Here is a 13,936-nt window from a genome sequence, read left to right as displayed (position 1 = left end):
TTTTCAAAACTTGACATATAATTGTTCACATGTTAAGCTATAACATGTATAACAAATATCAATTTAAGTTTACAGAATATGAAGAGCAAATGATCTGATGAATCTCGAATTTCTGAAGCATATAATAGTAAAGGTTTGGTTGTATGGTCGAATGCATGGAAACAAAAGTCCAACATGAAAGGTTACATGTACATGTATTGAACTACTAGAAATGCTCCTTATGCATGCATTAAAAATATTCTTTCCTATCGAGACAAACCGGGGCAATTAATCAGTAATCTTAGATGGACATCGGATATAAAATTGGAACTTTTTTCTTGAAAAGAATCGGATTAATTTTACGTAAAAGCTGATATTATACAGTGCATCAGGACTGTCACTCTGTCAGCTTTACTGTAAAGAACAAGTTAAAGAGCTATTTCACAAAATGACATATATAGTTTTACATGTTATAGAAAACCCGTTTTACCCGCTAAATATCCCATTCCATCTTTAAGTGGTGACCAAGAGGTGACAGGAGGCATATGGTTTGACTGATAGGGTATTACCTGTATAGATCATATTGAAAAGTTATACGAAACTTTCTTCTCACATGGGTTTACCTATACTATAATTTGCGGATATGAAAAAAAGTGTATATTTGTACAAATAAAAAAAACAGACGCAAATGAACAAAGATTTCGAGACGAATCAAATATAGATTGGCGCAAACGAAAATTGCAAAATCAAAAACAAGAAAAAAGGCAAAAACGTGAAAGAAAATAGAACATGGAACAACGCAAAAAGGTATAGAAACGTGAAAACTATACGCTTTGCCTTTTAGACTTAGCGTTTTTGCTTAAGCGTTTTCATTTCATGAAATATCAAATGCCAAAATGTGAAATGGCCGCATTCAATCACCATATTAAAGACTTGTTTTCAAATGAAAGAAACAAAATTATCTGTTTCTAAGGTAATAGGCGAACAGAAAATTCCATATATTCTATAATTGAAAAGAGGAGTGATTCCAATCTGGCATAGTTCACTTAGGTAAAATACAGCTTCTCTCTTTATTTGTTATTTGTACCACTTGCAATTTTAAGAGTGAAACGGAACTGGTTGAATACTTTTGTGTCATTCATGTGAAGTCAATCTGTTGTTTATTTTTACAGCTATTTGTTCCCCAAGCTGTCGAAACGGTGGGACGTGTATCAGGCCTAATGTGTGTGACTGTCCTGCAGGATATACTGGAGACATATGTTCTGGAAGTAAGTTTTGGCAGATTTATCTAAAATGCTTCTCTTCTGTTAGGTTCTGAAGCTATTTGTCTTTATGTTAATAGGTTAATTGTATTTTTTTTATTTTGTTGCAAGTTTGAAAAAATATGCCTCAGGTTTGTAGATGTCATATACCTTTTTATTTTAAAATAAGGATCAATGAAATAAATATGCTAAAAGCTAGATATGTTTTCAATTTCCTAAACAAGTCAAATAATCTGTTTTAAACGACCTCTATATCTAAAGTAGATTTTGAGAAATATAGTTTGTTTTCATCCTTTATTAAGTATAGCCTATTGATAAAGCAGTGATTCAGAAAATGACTGTTTTAAAAACCTTTGTGTCTTTAATTTATTAAATTTGTAAGGTTTGTTTGTTTGTTTGTTTTTGTTTTGTTTTTGTTTTTTTTTGTTTGTTTGTGTAGCTTACTACATTGTATGAGCATTGCTCATTGTTGAAAGACATTTGCTTACACCTACGTCATTTGGTCTGTGGTGGATAGTTATCTCATTGGCAAGCAAACCACATCTTCATATTTTTATATTTATTTATCAAATTACTATGAAATTGGTTATTATTTGCCATTGAGGTTGTGCAATGCTTTTCACAAGAGTTAAATATTCATGCCATTAATCGAATATGTTTATCTTGCATACGAAATTATTTTCTGGTGATGAAATTTGAAAGACATTATTTATCTTTATTTGTCACTTAATTCCCGACTAAATTGTCACCTATAAAGCTGGGGTCATACATTCACGATTTTTACTGCCGACCTTGATAGGAGCATTCTCGATTAAAATTTGTCAAAAGTCTGATCAAGATCCTGTGAATCGTGGCTGGAAATTCAAACTTTTATTAAAATTTGTAAAAAAAACTTTATTTAATCACGACAACAATCAGATATTGTTCAGGAAGCGTCCAAATTCTGCCGTTTCCATCCGAATTTGTCCCGATTATTCCGTTCTCAATCTGATTCTAATCCGAATGTATTTTTCCCATGGTAAAAAACGACCGAATCTGTCCTGACAACGTCTCGATTCTGCCGTATGCGACCCGACAGACATCAGACAGTGACCTGACAGTGAACCGACGCTGACGGAAGATATCCGTTAGAAAACTGTCGCCATATTCGGGATGATCAGGTACTGTCGGAACGCAATCCTATCACAGTCCGCTGTGCCGCATTGTAAACGGCTTTGTCTGGACTCAGCCGTATCGTTTTCTGTAATTGTCGGGACTATGACGTGGATAGTTTTCCCGAATTTCGTATTAATAACAGGACTGTTCCGGAATGGTTTCGGTAAAGACGGTTCGCAATCGGGATACAATCTAGACTCAATCGGCAAAAAAACAGCAATGACAAATTTCTCTATATAATGCCCGTTCCACAGGACACCGTCCAGAAGAAAACACAGATCATTTTACGATTTTGATCCGATACAGCAGAATCTGTTACGACATAGTCACGATTGTAATCCGACTAGACAAAATCGGCTGAGTTTTCCCGAATGTTACGGGACGCACCTAACTGTCGGGGGTGCTTGGCCGACCTGTCCGGTCCGTATGAATCTGTTACGAACGTATACTACAGCGTTCAGACAATGATAGGACATTCCAGATCATTGAGGATAGTAATCCGACTGTTTCACTTTTCGAGTCTTAGCGCTGTCCGATCTCAAACGGAAGCCATAATCGGCACTGTGTGAACGCCACATTAAACACGGCTGTCATTCGGTATATCGAATGATCGTGAAAAAATAAGTAACGGTGGTCAAGTATTGCGATAGGATCGTGAAAGCTCCGGTATGTGATCGTGATCGAAGGAAATATTATCGAGAAAACATATGCAAGGTCAATAGATAATCTAATTAATCTAAATATAACTACACATTTTGAAAAAAATAAAGCTGTCTGTCAAAATGGTTTAAAATTATAATCAGTATCTGAGAAAATCAGAGTTTGAATGACCATCGTTTTTACAAAACTACAGAAGGGAGATTGCTCTTCAACATTTCAATGACATAAAAAATGAAAACAAACATGATTTTTTTCATTTTATGAATGACTAAATAACTATTCCTTGAACAATGTCGTTTTATTCTAATGTTTCAAATGGCTCTCAAAATTAGATTTAGCAGCTTATTCAGACAGGGGGCAAAATTGGAATATATATATAAATTTGATGTTTAGGATCGTGAAAGATTGGGTAACACTTTTTGGTGATCGTGAAAAGGATCGTGAAAGATCTGGTGTCGATTATTTGTCATTGCACAAATCATTGAAAGCATTCCAATCATTTTATAATTAAATGAACATTTATTATGTACTTTGTACAAACACAGACTGGACTTTGATGACTTTTTCCAGTTAACTTTTGTTGGGGAATAGATTTGTTAGGCTATAATGGTTCAATGCCACCATTTGGTTTTTTTTTTATAAGACCATGCCGACTAATCTGTGGTGTCCTTACGCAGTTACTGTATGTCTGTCCGTTCGTCAAAATATTCATGTCGTATTATAAGTCAGGATTGCCGAATCTGATGCTCAATATTTTTTATGAGCAGTATTTAGATCTATAAGAAGATCCTTGTCGATCTTTTATTAATAATCCCATCACATTAGGACCACGATCCCGCTACGACCTCAGAAATATGAAAAATTTTGGAAGTCGTAGTAAGGTCGTGGCAAGGTCGTAGTAAGGACGTGCCAAGGTCTTTGAGTTCGTGGAGGTCGATGACCAACTTTGATCATGCTCAAAACATTTGTAGTGCAGTCGTGGTCAAATCTAGTCGTAGTAGAAGCGTAGGGAGTTCGTAGTAAGGACGTAGTAAGATCGGGAAGCCAATGGAATAGATTTCGCTGCGACTATCCCGATTTCATAACGTCTTTATTACGGTTCTACTACGATATTGGTACGATTATACTACGACGAGGAAGACAATAGTACGCTGCTACTACGCGCTTATCGTTCTTAGAACGACTTTACTACAATACTACTACGTCCTAGCCACGATGATTGCACGACCTCATTCTGTTGACAAAAATACGGATGCAAATACTTCTACCTGTAGTTCAACCATGCACACACATGATCAAAACCAACTTCTGCAATTTTTGATTCAGCTGCACTGTATCGAATTGGCTGATCAGGCTTTACTTTTAGTTATAAGTAGTAGAAGACCAACTTAACAGCGTAGGTTATATTAGGTGCGCCCTTGTCTTTCTGTTGAAAGAAGACCCCAGTTTGGGAAATACGACCGACTAATGAAAGGATTAATGGTGGAGGATCAACAGTCATTCTTTATTTTTTCAAGGATGCCTCCAGAAACGTTTATGAACTTTTGAATAGAGTAAGACTTAGTCCTCGAATTCAGAAGATAGACACCCGATTCAGAAAGGCACTAGATTCCGGTCTGAAAGTTGCTATTGCCGTAAGGCACTTAGCTTCTTGTATTCAACCTTTCAGTACGATTTCAGAGTCGCGCGCAATACTATTTGTACTTTTATTCCTGAGGTTTGCCAGGCAATTGTATAGGAATATAAAGATGAAGTCATATCCTGTCTTACAGAACCAAATGAATGGCGAGCTATTGCCGAAGTTTTTGAGAGAAGATGGAACGTGCCACACGCTTGTAGCACACTAGATGGAAAGTATTTTGCTATTAGAATCCCGCCTTAAAGCAGATCCTTGTTTCATGACTATAAATGATTTTTTCATTAGTGCTCCTTGCCTTGGTGGATGCAGACTACAAATTTTTATGGATAGATGTAGAAGGATATGGATTAATCGATCCCGGATACATAGATCCGAATAAAGACAGGTTACACAGTACACAGACGAATGCCCCGTTACATTTGAGTTAGACAGTGTAAGCTGTTATTACTGGTGCTGCGTGCATAACATAAATGAATTGTATATCCTTTTAGATTTAAAAACCTTTCTGGAAGAAACATACCATTAGAAAAAAACGCGAATGGTAACTTATTATTCATTAGATTTGGTCGTAAGATAGGCGTCTTATGATATGCACTCATTACCAAGCAAGGTGAATCCAGACTTGTTACGATCGGGAATAGAACAGTTGGTAAATTTGAAAACCATGCTAGGAAATCCATCCAACCACACTCGAGACACGAACGTTGAAATTGTCACCACCTAGTTGAGTTCTATGACGTAAATCAATGCGTACACCGTGTATTTCCAGAGAAGACCACAGTCTTTTTTCGCGCGTTCGCAAATGCATTTAGCATTATAGATAAAAAGATACTGTTTTACGACAAGTTAGGCTGCTGGTCACATTATTATCTTGGTTGTCCAGTTATGTTATGCCCTTTAATAAAAAAAAACCAGGTCTAAATATTAGTTTAAATATATAAATTAAAAAAATCTCAAGTTATGAACGGAATCCTCCAGGATGAAAGCGTTAGACTTTCAACATATATGCTATTCATATTTAGTCTGTGAATTGCCATGGAAGTACTGATTGGCTATAAAAATAAAAATATGATAAGTAATATTTTCAATTAAGTTTTTTTAAAGGTTTTGTAGAAAAATGAGCTGGTGGTCAATTACACAAAAGAGTACGATCTTATTTAAATATCACGCTTCAATCAATTAAAGTACATCAATGGTAAAAAAAAACTATTTCTTTGATGATTCATATGAAAATAAGATTTGAAATGATTGAAAATGATTGAAAATGAGACAAATATCAACGAGAGACCAAATGACGTAGATGTAAGCATTAATAGGTCACCGTACGGCCTTCACGATGAGCCAAACCTTTACAGTCTTTTCAGATCACGCATTTATTTCAGATCCAAATAACGCGTTGCCTGATCATTCACGATCCGTTACCAGATCTTTCATGTTCCAATCGCTTGACCATCGTTACTTAGTCTTTCACGATCATTTTTTCTAGATATACCGAATGATAGCCGTGTAAAACACGACGAATGACTACGTATCTAATTAGCCATAGTTCACAGATGATTCTTTACTAATATGGTATTTATTTTTTGTCTCAAAAAAGAAGTTCATAAAGTCTAGTGATATTTTTCTGAAGGACAGTTAAATAAGGAATTCAATGGGGGTCTCATTGGGGGTTCTGATCCCGGATCCCGCTTACTGTTTTGTCAGATTCCCGTATCCCGCTTAGACTATGTACGTAAGATATTCTCATTTTTTTGTAATTTCCCGTGTCCCGTTAGACTTCATTTCCCGTTTTCACGGCACAATAATTTGACTTTCACGTGTCACGCTTACAAAAAATCGGCAATCCCAGGTCACGCTTAGACCCCAATGAATCCCACTTCAATGCTCCCACTGTACACACGTCTTTATCATATACCATGGAAAGCTTATTATATGTGCTGTCTGTTTCACCTAGTCGTCAAAAGTCACGATTTCAGTTAACTCCAGATCAATGGTCAATGATGATCATTCTTAAAGTGTGCAAGAAGAAAGTGACCCCTTAAAGACTAGTGTGTGATGAAATGATTTTAAAAAGTATGAAACATATAAAACAGTTTACAATAATCTATAAGAAAATGTTCATCAAATTATCAATCATGCAGTTCTAACTTGCTTCTAACTTGACGGCAAAACATTTTCTATCAATATATTACGTTTACGAAAAATGCATGTGACACAGTGACAGTCGTGTTCCGCACATAAAGACATTCAATGAACATGAAATACCTTAAATTTTGCGTCATTACGTAATGAAAGGGATTTTTCTTAGGAGGAGGGTAACTAAAAGGGGTTTTTAATTGCCATTTAAGAATTCAGCAGTCGTTGTTCTTAATTTGAGAACATTTGGTTTTTTTTTCTGATAGCATGATTAAGTATTTCCAGACAAATAAATCATTTGTATTAATGTCAATATTCTATTTGTAGCAATATTAAAAACCGTAATTTCACAAACCATGGTTTCGAAAAAAATAATTGTGCAAAATTTTTAGATATCCACCTCCCAATTTTTGTATTTTGATTGATCAATGGTTAATTTATTAAAATACTATTTTAGCCATGTCTGGAAAATCTGGGTTGAGAATTTAAAGCTTTCAAAACAGGGTGAAATGGGACTCCCAATTAACAAGAAATTTGACACTTTTTGGGGATAAGTTCTTGACATAACTGCTAAATAATATATTTTTCTAAATGTATTTTTAGATATGCCATAACCATACTTAGTCATAACAAAAAACACAATTTCCTTTTTTATTCTCTAAAAGGCCATATACATTCAATTGTAATTGCATATTTTAAGCCTTTTTGACTTACACAAATGGACCAAAAAGTGGTTAAGCAGTTGCAATAGCAACAACAACATTTTATGTGGAACTTGATGTATATTTTGGTATATCTCAATGGTTAGAACATTTTAACAATTTTGAACCAATTCTGTGACATATCATTTTCACATGATTTTGATTATGAATACAGAAATGACTCTTGAGAGATCGAAGTACGAAAATAATGCTGTATTTCATAAATTTATTGATTTTGAAACTACACGTTATAATCATTCAGTGCCTCTTTATTTATATATATTGTAGTTGCAGTTTGTTCACATTTGCATCCCTGTTACCCTGGGCGATGCTATGGAAACAATCTGTGCATGTGCTCAGACGGTTTCGTTGGAAGTACCTGTAAAACTCGTAAGAATTATGTATAACATGTGTATATATTTTCAAATAAATCAATAGGAATTTAAAACTGGTTTCCAACATTTGCAGGCTTTTAACATTTTATTGTGATATAATTCGGTCAATATCATGAAAACTGATAAACGAAATTTTAGCGAGTTGCGATCATAGTGACAAAATATCCCAATAAATGAATATCTATGTTATTATGAAAAAAAAGGAATCCTTAACTTTATTTATAAGTCATATAGTTTTACAGTGTTTTTCATGTGTTAAAAGAGAGGCGAAAGATACCAAAGGGACATTCATCCTCATAAGTCGAAAATAAAATGACAACGCCATGGCTAAAAAAGAAAAAGACCAACTCAACATAGAAAAATAAAGACTGAGCAACACGAACCCCACCAAAAACTGGGTGTGATCTCAGGATCTCCGGAAGGGGTAAGCAGATCCTGCTCCACATGTGGCACCTGTCGTGTTGCTCATGATAGTACAGACCAGTAGATAAGTCTAATTCGATAGGTAAAATCCGGGGAAAGGGGACCGGATTGTAGTCACGACAATTAGAACATATCCGTTGTCATCTGTGAAAAAGATATTTCATAACGGTCAACCAACTCGTTATGGCGTCCGTAAAATTTACAAAGGGATGATTTCAACTTCACTACTTGGAACTTTTGGTTTTATATATTCCTTGTGAGCAGCAACCCTCTGTCAAAGAAATCATGCCCTGGAATATCGTATCAATTGGGAGATACATACTCCGTATATAGGCGCAGCTTGACTGCTAACTTTGCCAACCATCCATAATTTTACACACCAATACATTTCTTACAATACACTTTATTTTTTATTTTTAAAGTTATCACAGGAAGGTAGATATTAAATTTCATTTCCACAATTCCTAAAATGAAGACATCAAAAATAATTCACAACTACAATACTGTATCCGGAATGAAAAATTACATATTTAGAATGACTAATAAATTGAAAAAATGCACAGAAGTGTTAAACTAAAAATACTTGCCTAACAACTCCCACACATAACGAAATGATATCAAATGTTTAATGAATATCGTTGTTAATAGCATACGAAACCCAGGTAAGAATGAAAGACTTGATGAGTGTTTTGCGAGTTTCAAGTTATAATGGCTCATTGGAAACCAGCAGTTGTTTCGACTTTTCGAAAAGCAAGAAGAAAACACCCAAACGCAACCAAGCGTCAAAACAACATTGAAATCGATTTTTTATAATGGAATGATTTGCAACGGTTAAGATTTGACTAATTATTGGTTTTATTCATTGACGCTTCTTGTGTTCAGCTTTTAATTTTTGTCAATGCTATACAATTTAAAAGATATCTGGAGATCAATTTACTTTGGTTCCAAAATATATATGCCTGCGTTTAATAACCCAATAAGGATAATTTTCAAATGTATCTGCAGTGAAAACGAGTTATTATATCATTAGTATTTCTTTTTATATGTATTTAAATTCGTTTTCAGTACAGAGTGATGAATTCAAACCTTTGATAGAGAAAGGCAATGCGACGTTTGCTAAGTACAGTTATACAACAAAGAAATTTGATTACGAATTTATGACAGACGCAACGAATACATCAGAGGTCGACCTAGTTTGGACGAATTCGAATGAGTTTAATATAATGAACTTCGACATTGATGCCTCCATAGATGTCAATTATACATTTCGTCATATTCCACCTGTACCAGCATACATCAGTTACATGAAGTTTGGAATAGTAGATGCAAACGTGTTAGTTGTTCACCTTAAACTTGGACAAAGTGAGTTTAAACTGTGCGTTGCTTCATTCTCCCTTGTGCATACATTTTCTAAACGAATAGGACTCTGTGTAGTGAATGTAATGTTACAGAAAAGACTGAATAAATTGAAAATGTGTATCCATGTTCCCTATATTTTACTCTTTTATGAGTCTAATTTCTTTTGAATAGGTGGCGAATACGAAGTAAACAGGGAAACTTTTACTTGTACCCAGCCTTCCAATGACAATCCAATAGCTAATACAGTTCTAAAATGTAGGATGAATAATGGTACCAATGTATTCCAGGTGGATTCAGGAGACAGGTAAATTACCCGGTAGCCAATTCTCGAAACAGAAATTATGTATCTATCGTCTTCATTCACGAAAAGATATATCCGTGCAATACCGTTATAAAATTCTTATTTCTCTAGGTGTAAATTTTTTTAATTTGATGAAGACTTAGCTTATGTTAGACAGTTGGATTTTTTTAGAAGGGTAATCAAGGTGCTAGTTGTTAACACGATATATGGGTGATAAATAATTTTACAGCTATTAGTGTACAACTGGTAACTGCAGCAACTCTTAAGTAATTTCTTGTTATTATTATTATTTTTTTTTTGTATTGTATTCTACTTTTTATCTTATATGGAGAGAGTATATTGGATTATTGTTGAAGTTTTTTTTCTCATTTTGTTAGCGTTAATTGTACAAGTTCTCACTTGGGAGATGGACGAGAGATCCCAAAATTATTTGTCTTGCTTTTGTTTTGTGCGTTTGTCCAAAACCAGTAATAATATTCCAATTATTGACATTGTGGTGTAATATTATGTTTTTGAGGTTTTTCTAAACGGGGATTTTCGACATGTATTCCTGCTGATTTTGGCGTTGTGTTTTCTCTAAAATCATTCACTCCGTGTTTTGGTCAATTTAGATTTTTTTGATAATGAAAGATCCTTTGAATTGTACAAAATGTATGTTACGAACAGCAATAAGAAAATCATTTTATTGAAAAAACATTGTTCTAAATTGTAATTCACTTCACTTAAGACAAATTGGTCGATGAAATTTTGTATTGATTTATAACATGTTGAACAGAATCTGAATATCACAAAAAAGGATACATGTAGCATTTGCACTACCAGAGATACAGTCAATTAAAATTTTGTAAAGTAATTCATTCATATTATGTAATGTATAAAAAAACATCGAAAATATGCATTGTTTACAACTCATATTGCAATTTCTCGAAATGCAGTCCTTAAAAATGATACGTTATTGCTGTAGACAGTCTTCATGTAAATTTGTCGTTTGTTGGTCGCTGTCATGTATTCGATGACTGTTGTATACATCAGCTTGTTGGATTTCTCTTTTGCATTTGTATTATAGTTTGGGGTTGATTATCATTTACTGTATAAAAGGAGTTTTGCTTATTGTAGAAAGCCGTATAAATACCTGTTGTTGTTAAAATCTTTGTCTCTTTTTTTTGTGTATAAAAGAATACCCCGTTTCCTTATTTTCTCGAGGATAATGATACATTTAAGCAGATCATTACATCTGTATATTGATATAAGTATAATAGATTGAAATTGTTGCAGATATTTTCTGACTTACACAGTAACCACAGGCGGATATCGACAACTTATTAATACAAACAATAACCAAATGTATAGTAAAGAGATATATGATGGAGTTAGTTCTCAGCAGAATATGGAGTATCGGTTTGACTACGATAAGCCAGTTCACTGTAAAGAATTCAACACTTGCATTTCTGATGAAGTTCCACTTCAGCTAGAAGAGGATATTACTAGGGTATAACTCCACTAGTTATATAGTTCAACCTAAGTATGCTTACACTATGTAATTTCACATCAGCTGCGCGAGAGAATGATGCGGTATGTAAAAGCTATCTGTAAGGGTACTCTTCAGCCAGTTGAACTCCACAGTTTTGTGAATATACAACTAATATATGTTAACAATCTATATATTTCCACTCAGTAAGGGGATGTTACTGTAAGTGGTATTTTACCACTGTCTTTTTATTTTTCACATTAGCAAAGGGGCGTTACTAAGATATGTTGTCAGTGTTTACATAGTTCCATTTCAGTAACTGTTAAAAAAAATAAAAGGTGAGATGGCTCATTTCTTGAGCAAAAAGATGTTTTTAAGGTTCCACTTCAGCAAGGTGATGTACCTGAGGTATTGTGAACGAGGTTTTGGGTGCGTTCTGGGGGTTTATGATAACTGAATGCAGTGATGATGCTCTTATGTGTATGTTTACTGATCTTCTGCTGCTTGTGAGACTGTAATGAAAACAAGCTTTTAAAAATACAACTTTATTCATTGCTGGTCCAAATGAAACTGGTAATACAATACATAGTATTCAACATATAAACATACATAACATCATACATAAGCATCTTGTCTTATATTAACCAATCATCCGTTACCCCACTGTTAAATAATAAAAACACCCCAAAATATGTTCACGTTAATCAAGAGAAAGGGGAAAACTAGCTCACGCAATCTATTATTAGAATAATGGTGCCTGGATGTCAAGGAGTGCTTAGATAAAACGTATGAGCAATGGCTCTTTCCGAAACAATTAACCAGACTTTAAAACACACAATGAATTGTAATAAAATCAATAGGGCAAACTTTTTAATGGCACTGCCTTGTAAATAATTAAACTTAAAGTGACTTGGTATATACATGTTCTTTAAACTAGAATCACATAGAGTTATTTAATGTCCCAAAGTTAACCATATCTTAACAGCCTCCTTTTTCCTTAATTTTTTCTTATCACTAAATTTACACATAATAAAATATAATAATTTAATGCATGCAATTTGCCATAACATATGGACTTGAAATAATAATGGTAATCGCTTTGTTTTACCTGGAAATGCCTGATATGTGCACAATTCCACATTTTTGTTTTTGTCGCGTTCGATTAGAAATGTATATTATGCTAGAAGACTGAATTATATCGTAGCAAATAATTTATAGCTACATTTATGTTTACTGTATCAACACATCAATTGGGTTCATTCGTGACGAGATTACCAAGCCTCGTGTAAATCTTTACCAAAAGAAATATATAGTAAAAATAACAAGAACTGTGTTTAACTATCATAACTTATATGTTATGTTCAAAGATGAATTAAATGACGAATATGTGCGGAGTTAAACATGGGTTTCTTTTGAAAATGTGTTTTTTATTTGGAAATAATGTAGACGAGTCATAGTTTCGTATTGAACAATATTATCTGTAAATTACATATTTTTGAATTGAAATAGTATTGCATAAGCTAAAACCTTGAATTTATGGACCAAAACTCCAGTATGGACGTATTGTGAAATATTTGTTGAATTGTAGTAACCAATTAACTAGTTTGACCCCGCAAAAGGTTAATGAGTCTATCCCAAGTCAGAAACATAACAAATGAGTCTATATATCGTAATGTTATTATTGTAGCAAATCTTTGGGAACCTCTTTTAGACCCTGGACGACTTATACTTACATGCTGTATAGATACTTGTCTTTTTGAAGATCATATGGTGGTCTCAAGATTTTTTCTCCAAACTATAATTTTGTAGTAGCCAAGGGAAAGAAATCATTGTAAAGTTTGTGGAAAAAAATAATCTGTAGAAGTTTTATATACGATTCCGGTTTTTTTTCAAAATAATTTTTTTCTATATGTCCATGTGTGAATGATTATCACTTAATGTTTAATTGACGTTTCATGTGTAATGCCTTTGTCATGAACAGTTTTTTGTCAAGACTGAGTCGAAACAGGTCGAGACAGGTCGAGACTGAGTTGAGACAGATCGAGACTGGTCTAGACAGGTCTAGATTCGTCGAGCATTTGTCGGAACCATTTCAGACTATACCAAGATTATCACGTACTCAAAGTAAAGTCGAGACCAGGGTCGAGTACAGTTAAGTACAGTTAAGTATTGTCAAGATTATGTCGAGTCTTATCAAGTAAAATCTTACAGGTCGAGCACAAAATATGGTCTTTTCAGACTTTGAGCAGTTTGTAGTGTATGATGATGCATTTCTGGTTAATTGTGGAATACTACAGAAATCCGGATGTACTTTCTCATCACTATCATCGGTTACGGATTTAATGACGAAGTCGAATGTTACAAGTGTTGTCTCCCTTGGCATACACCTAGATTAATTAATTAATTACTTTTTGAATTAGAATATTGGCCACACACTTTTTAATATTCTTAAATATAT

At 34.0% G+C, this 13,936-nt stretch overlaps 1 protein-coding gene across 6 annotated transcripts in view; it reads left to right on the top strand.

Moving 5' to 3' along the window:
- The window catches only part of LOC127731025 (uncharacterized), a 349,419-nt gene that overhangs the window by 66,523 nt on the left and 268,960 nt on the right, over positions 1-13,936 (top strand). For all 6 annotated transcript variants that reach the window (XR_007995416.1, XR_007995417.1, XR_007995418.1 and 3 more), the window contains exons 4-8: positions 1,152-1,247; positions 7,821-7,922; positions 9,416-9,712; positions 9,881-10,013; positions 11,286-11,499. Coding sequence is in view for 3 of the 6 variants with exons in the window: in XM_052239772.1 (XP_052095732.1) it covers positions 1,152-1,247; positions 7,821-7,922; positions 9,416-9,712; positions 9,881-10,013; positions 11,286-11,499 (842 nt within the window). In the remaining 3 variants the exon portion in view is untranslated. The remainder of the gene's footprint in view (positions 1-1,151; positions 1,248-7,820; positions 7,923-9,415; positions 9,713-9,880; positions 10,014-11,285; positions 11,500-13,936) is intronic.

Source organism: Mytilus californianus, unplaced genomic scaffold (genome assembly GCF_021869535.1).
Source record: "Mytilus californianus isolate M0D057914Y unplaced genomic scaffold, xbMytCali1.0.p SCAF_2, whole genome shotgun sequence".
NCBI classification, from domain to species: domain Eukaryota; kingdom Metazoa; phylum Mollusca; class Bivalvia; order Mytilida; family Mytilidae; genus Mytilus; species Mytilus californianus.
The sequence above is the reverse complement of the archived record's forward strand: the minus strand, read 5'-3'. Positions and strand labels throughout refer to the sequence as shown.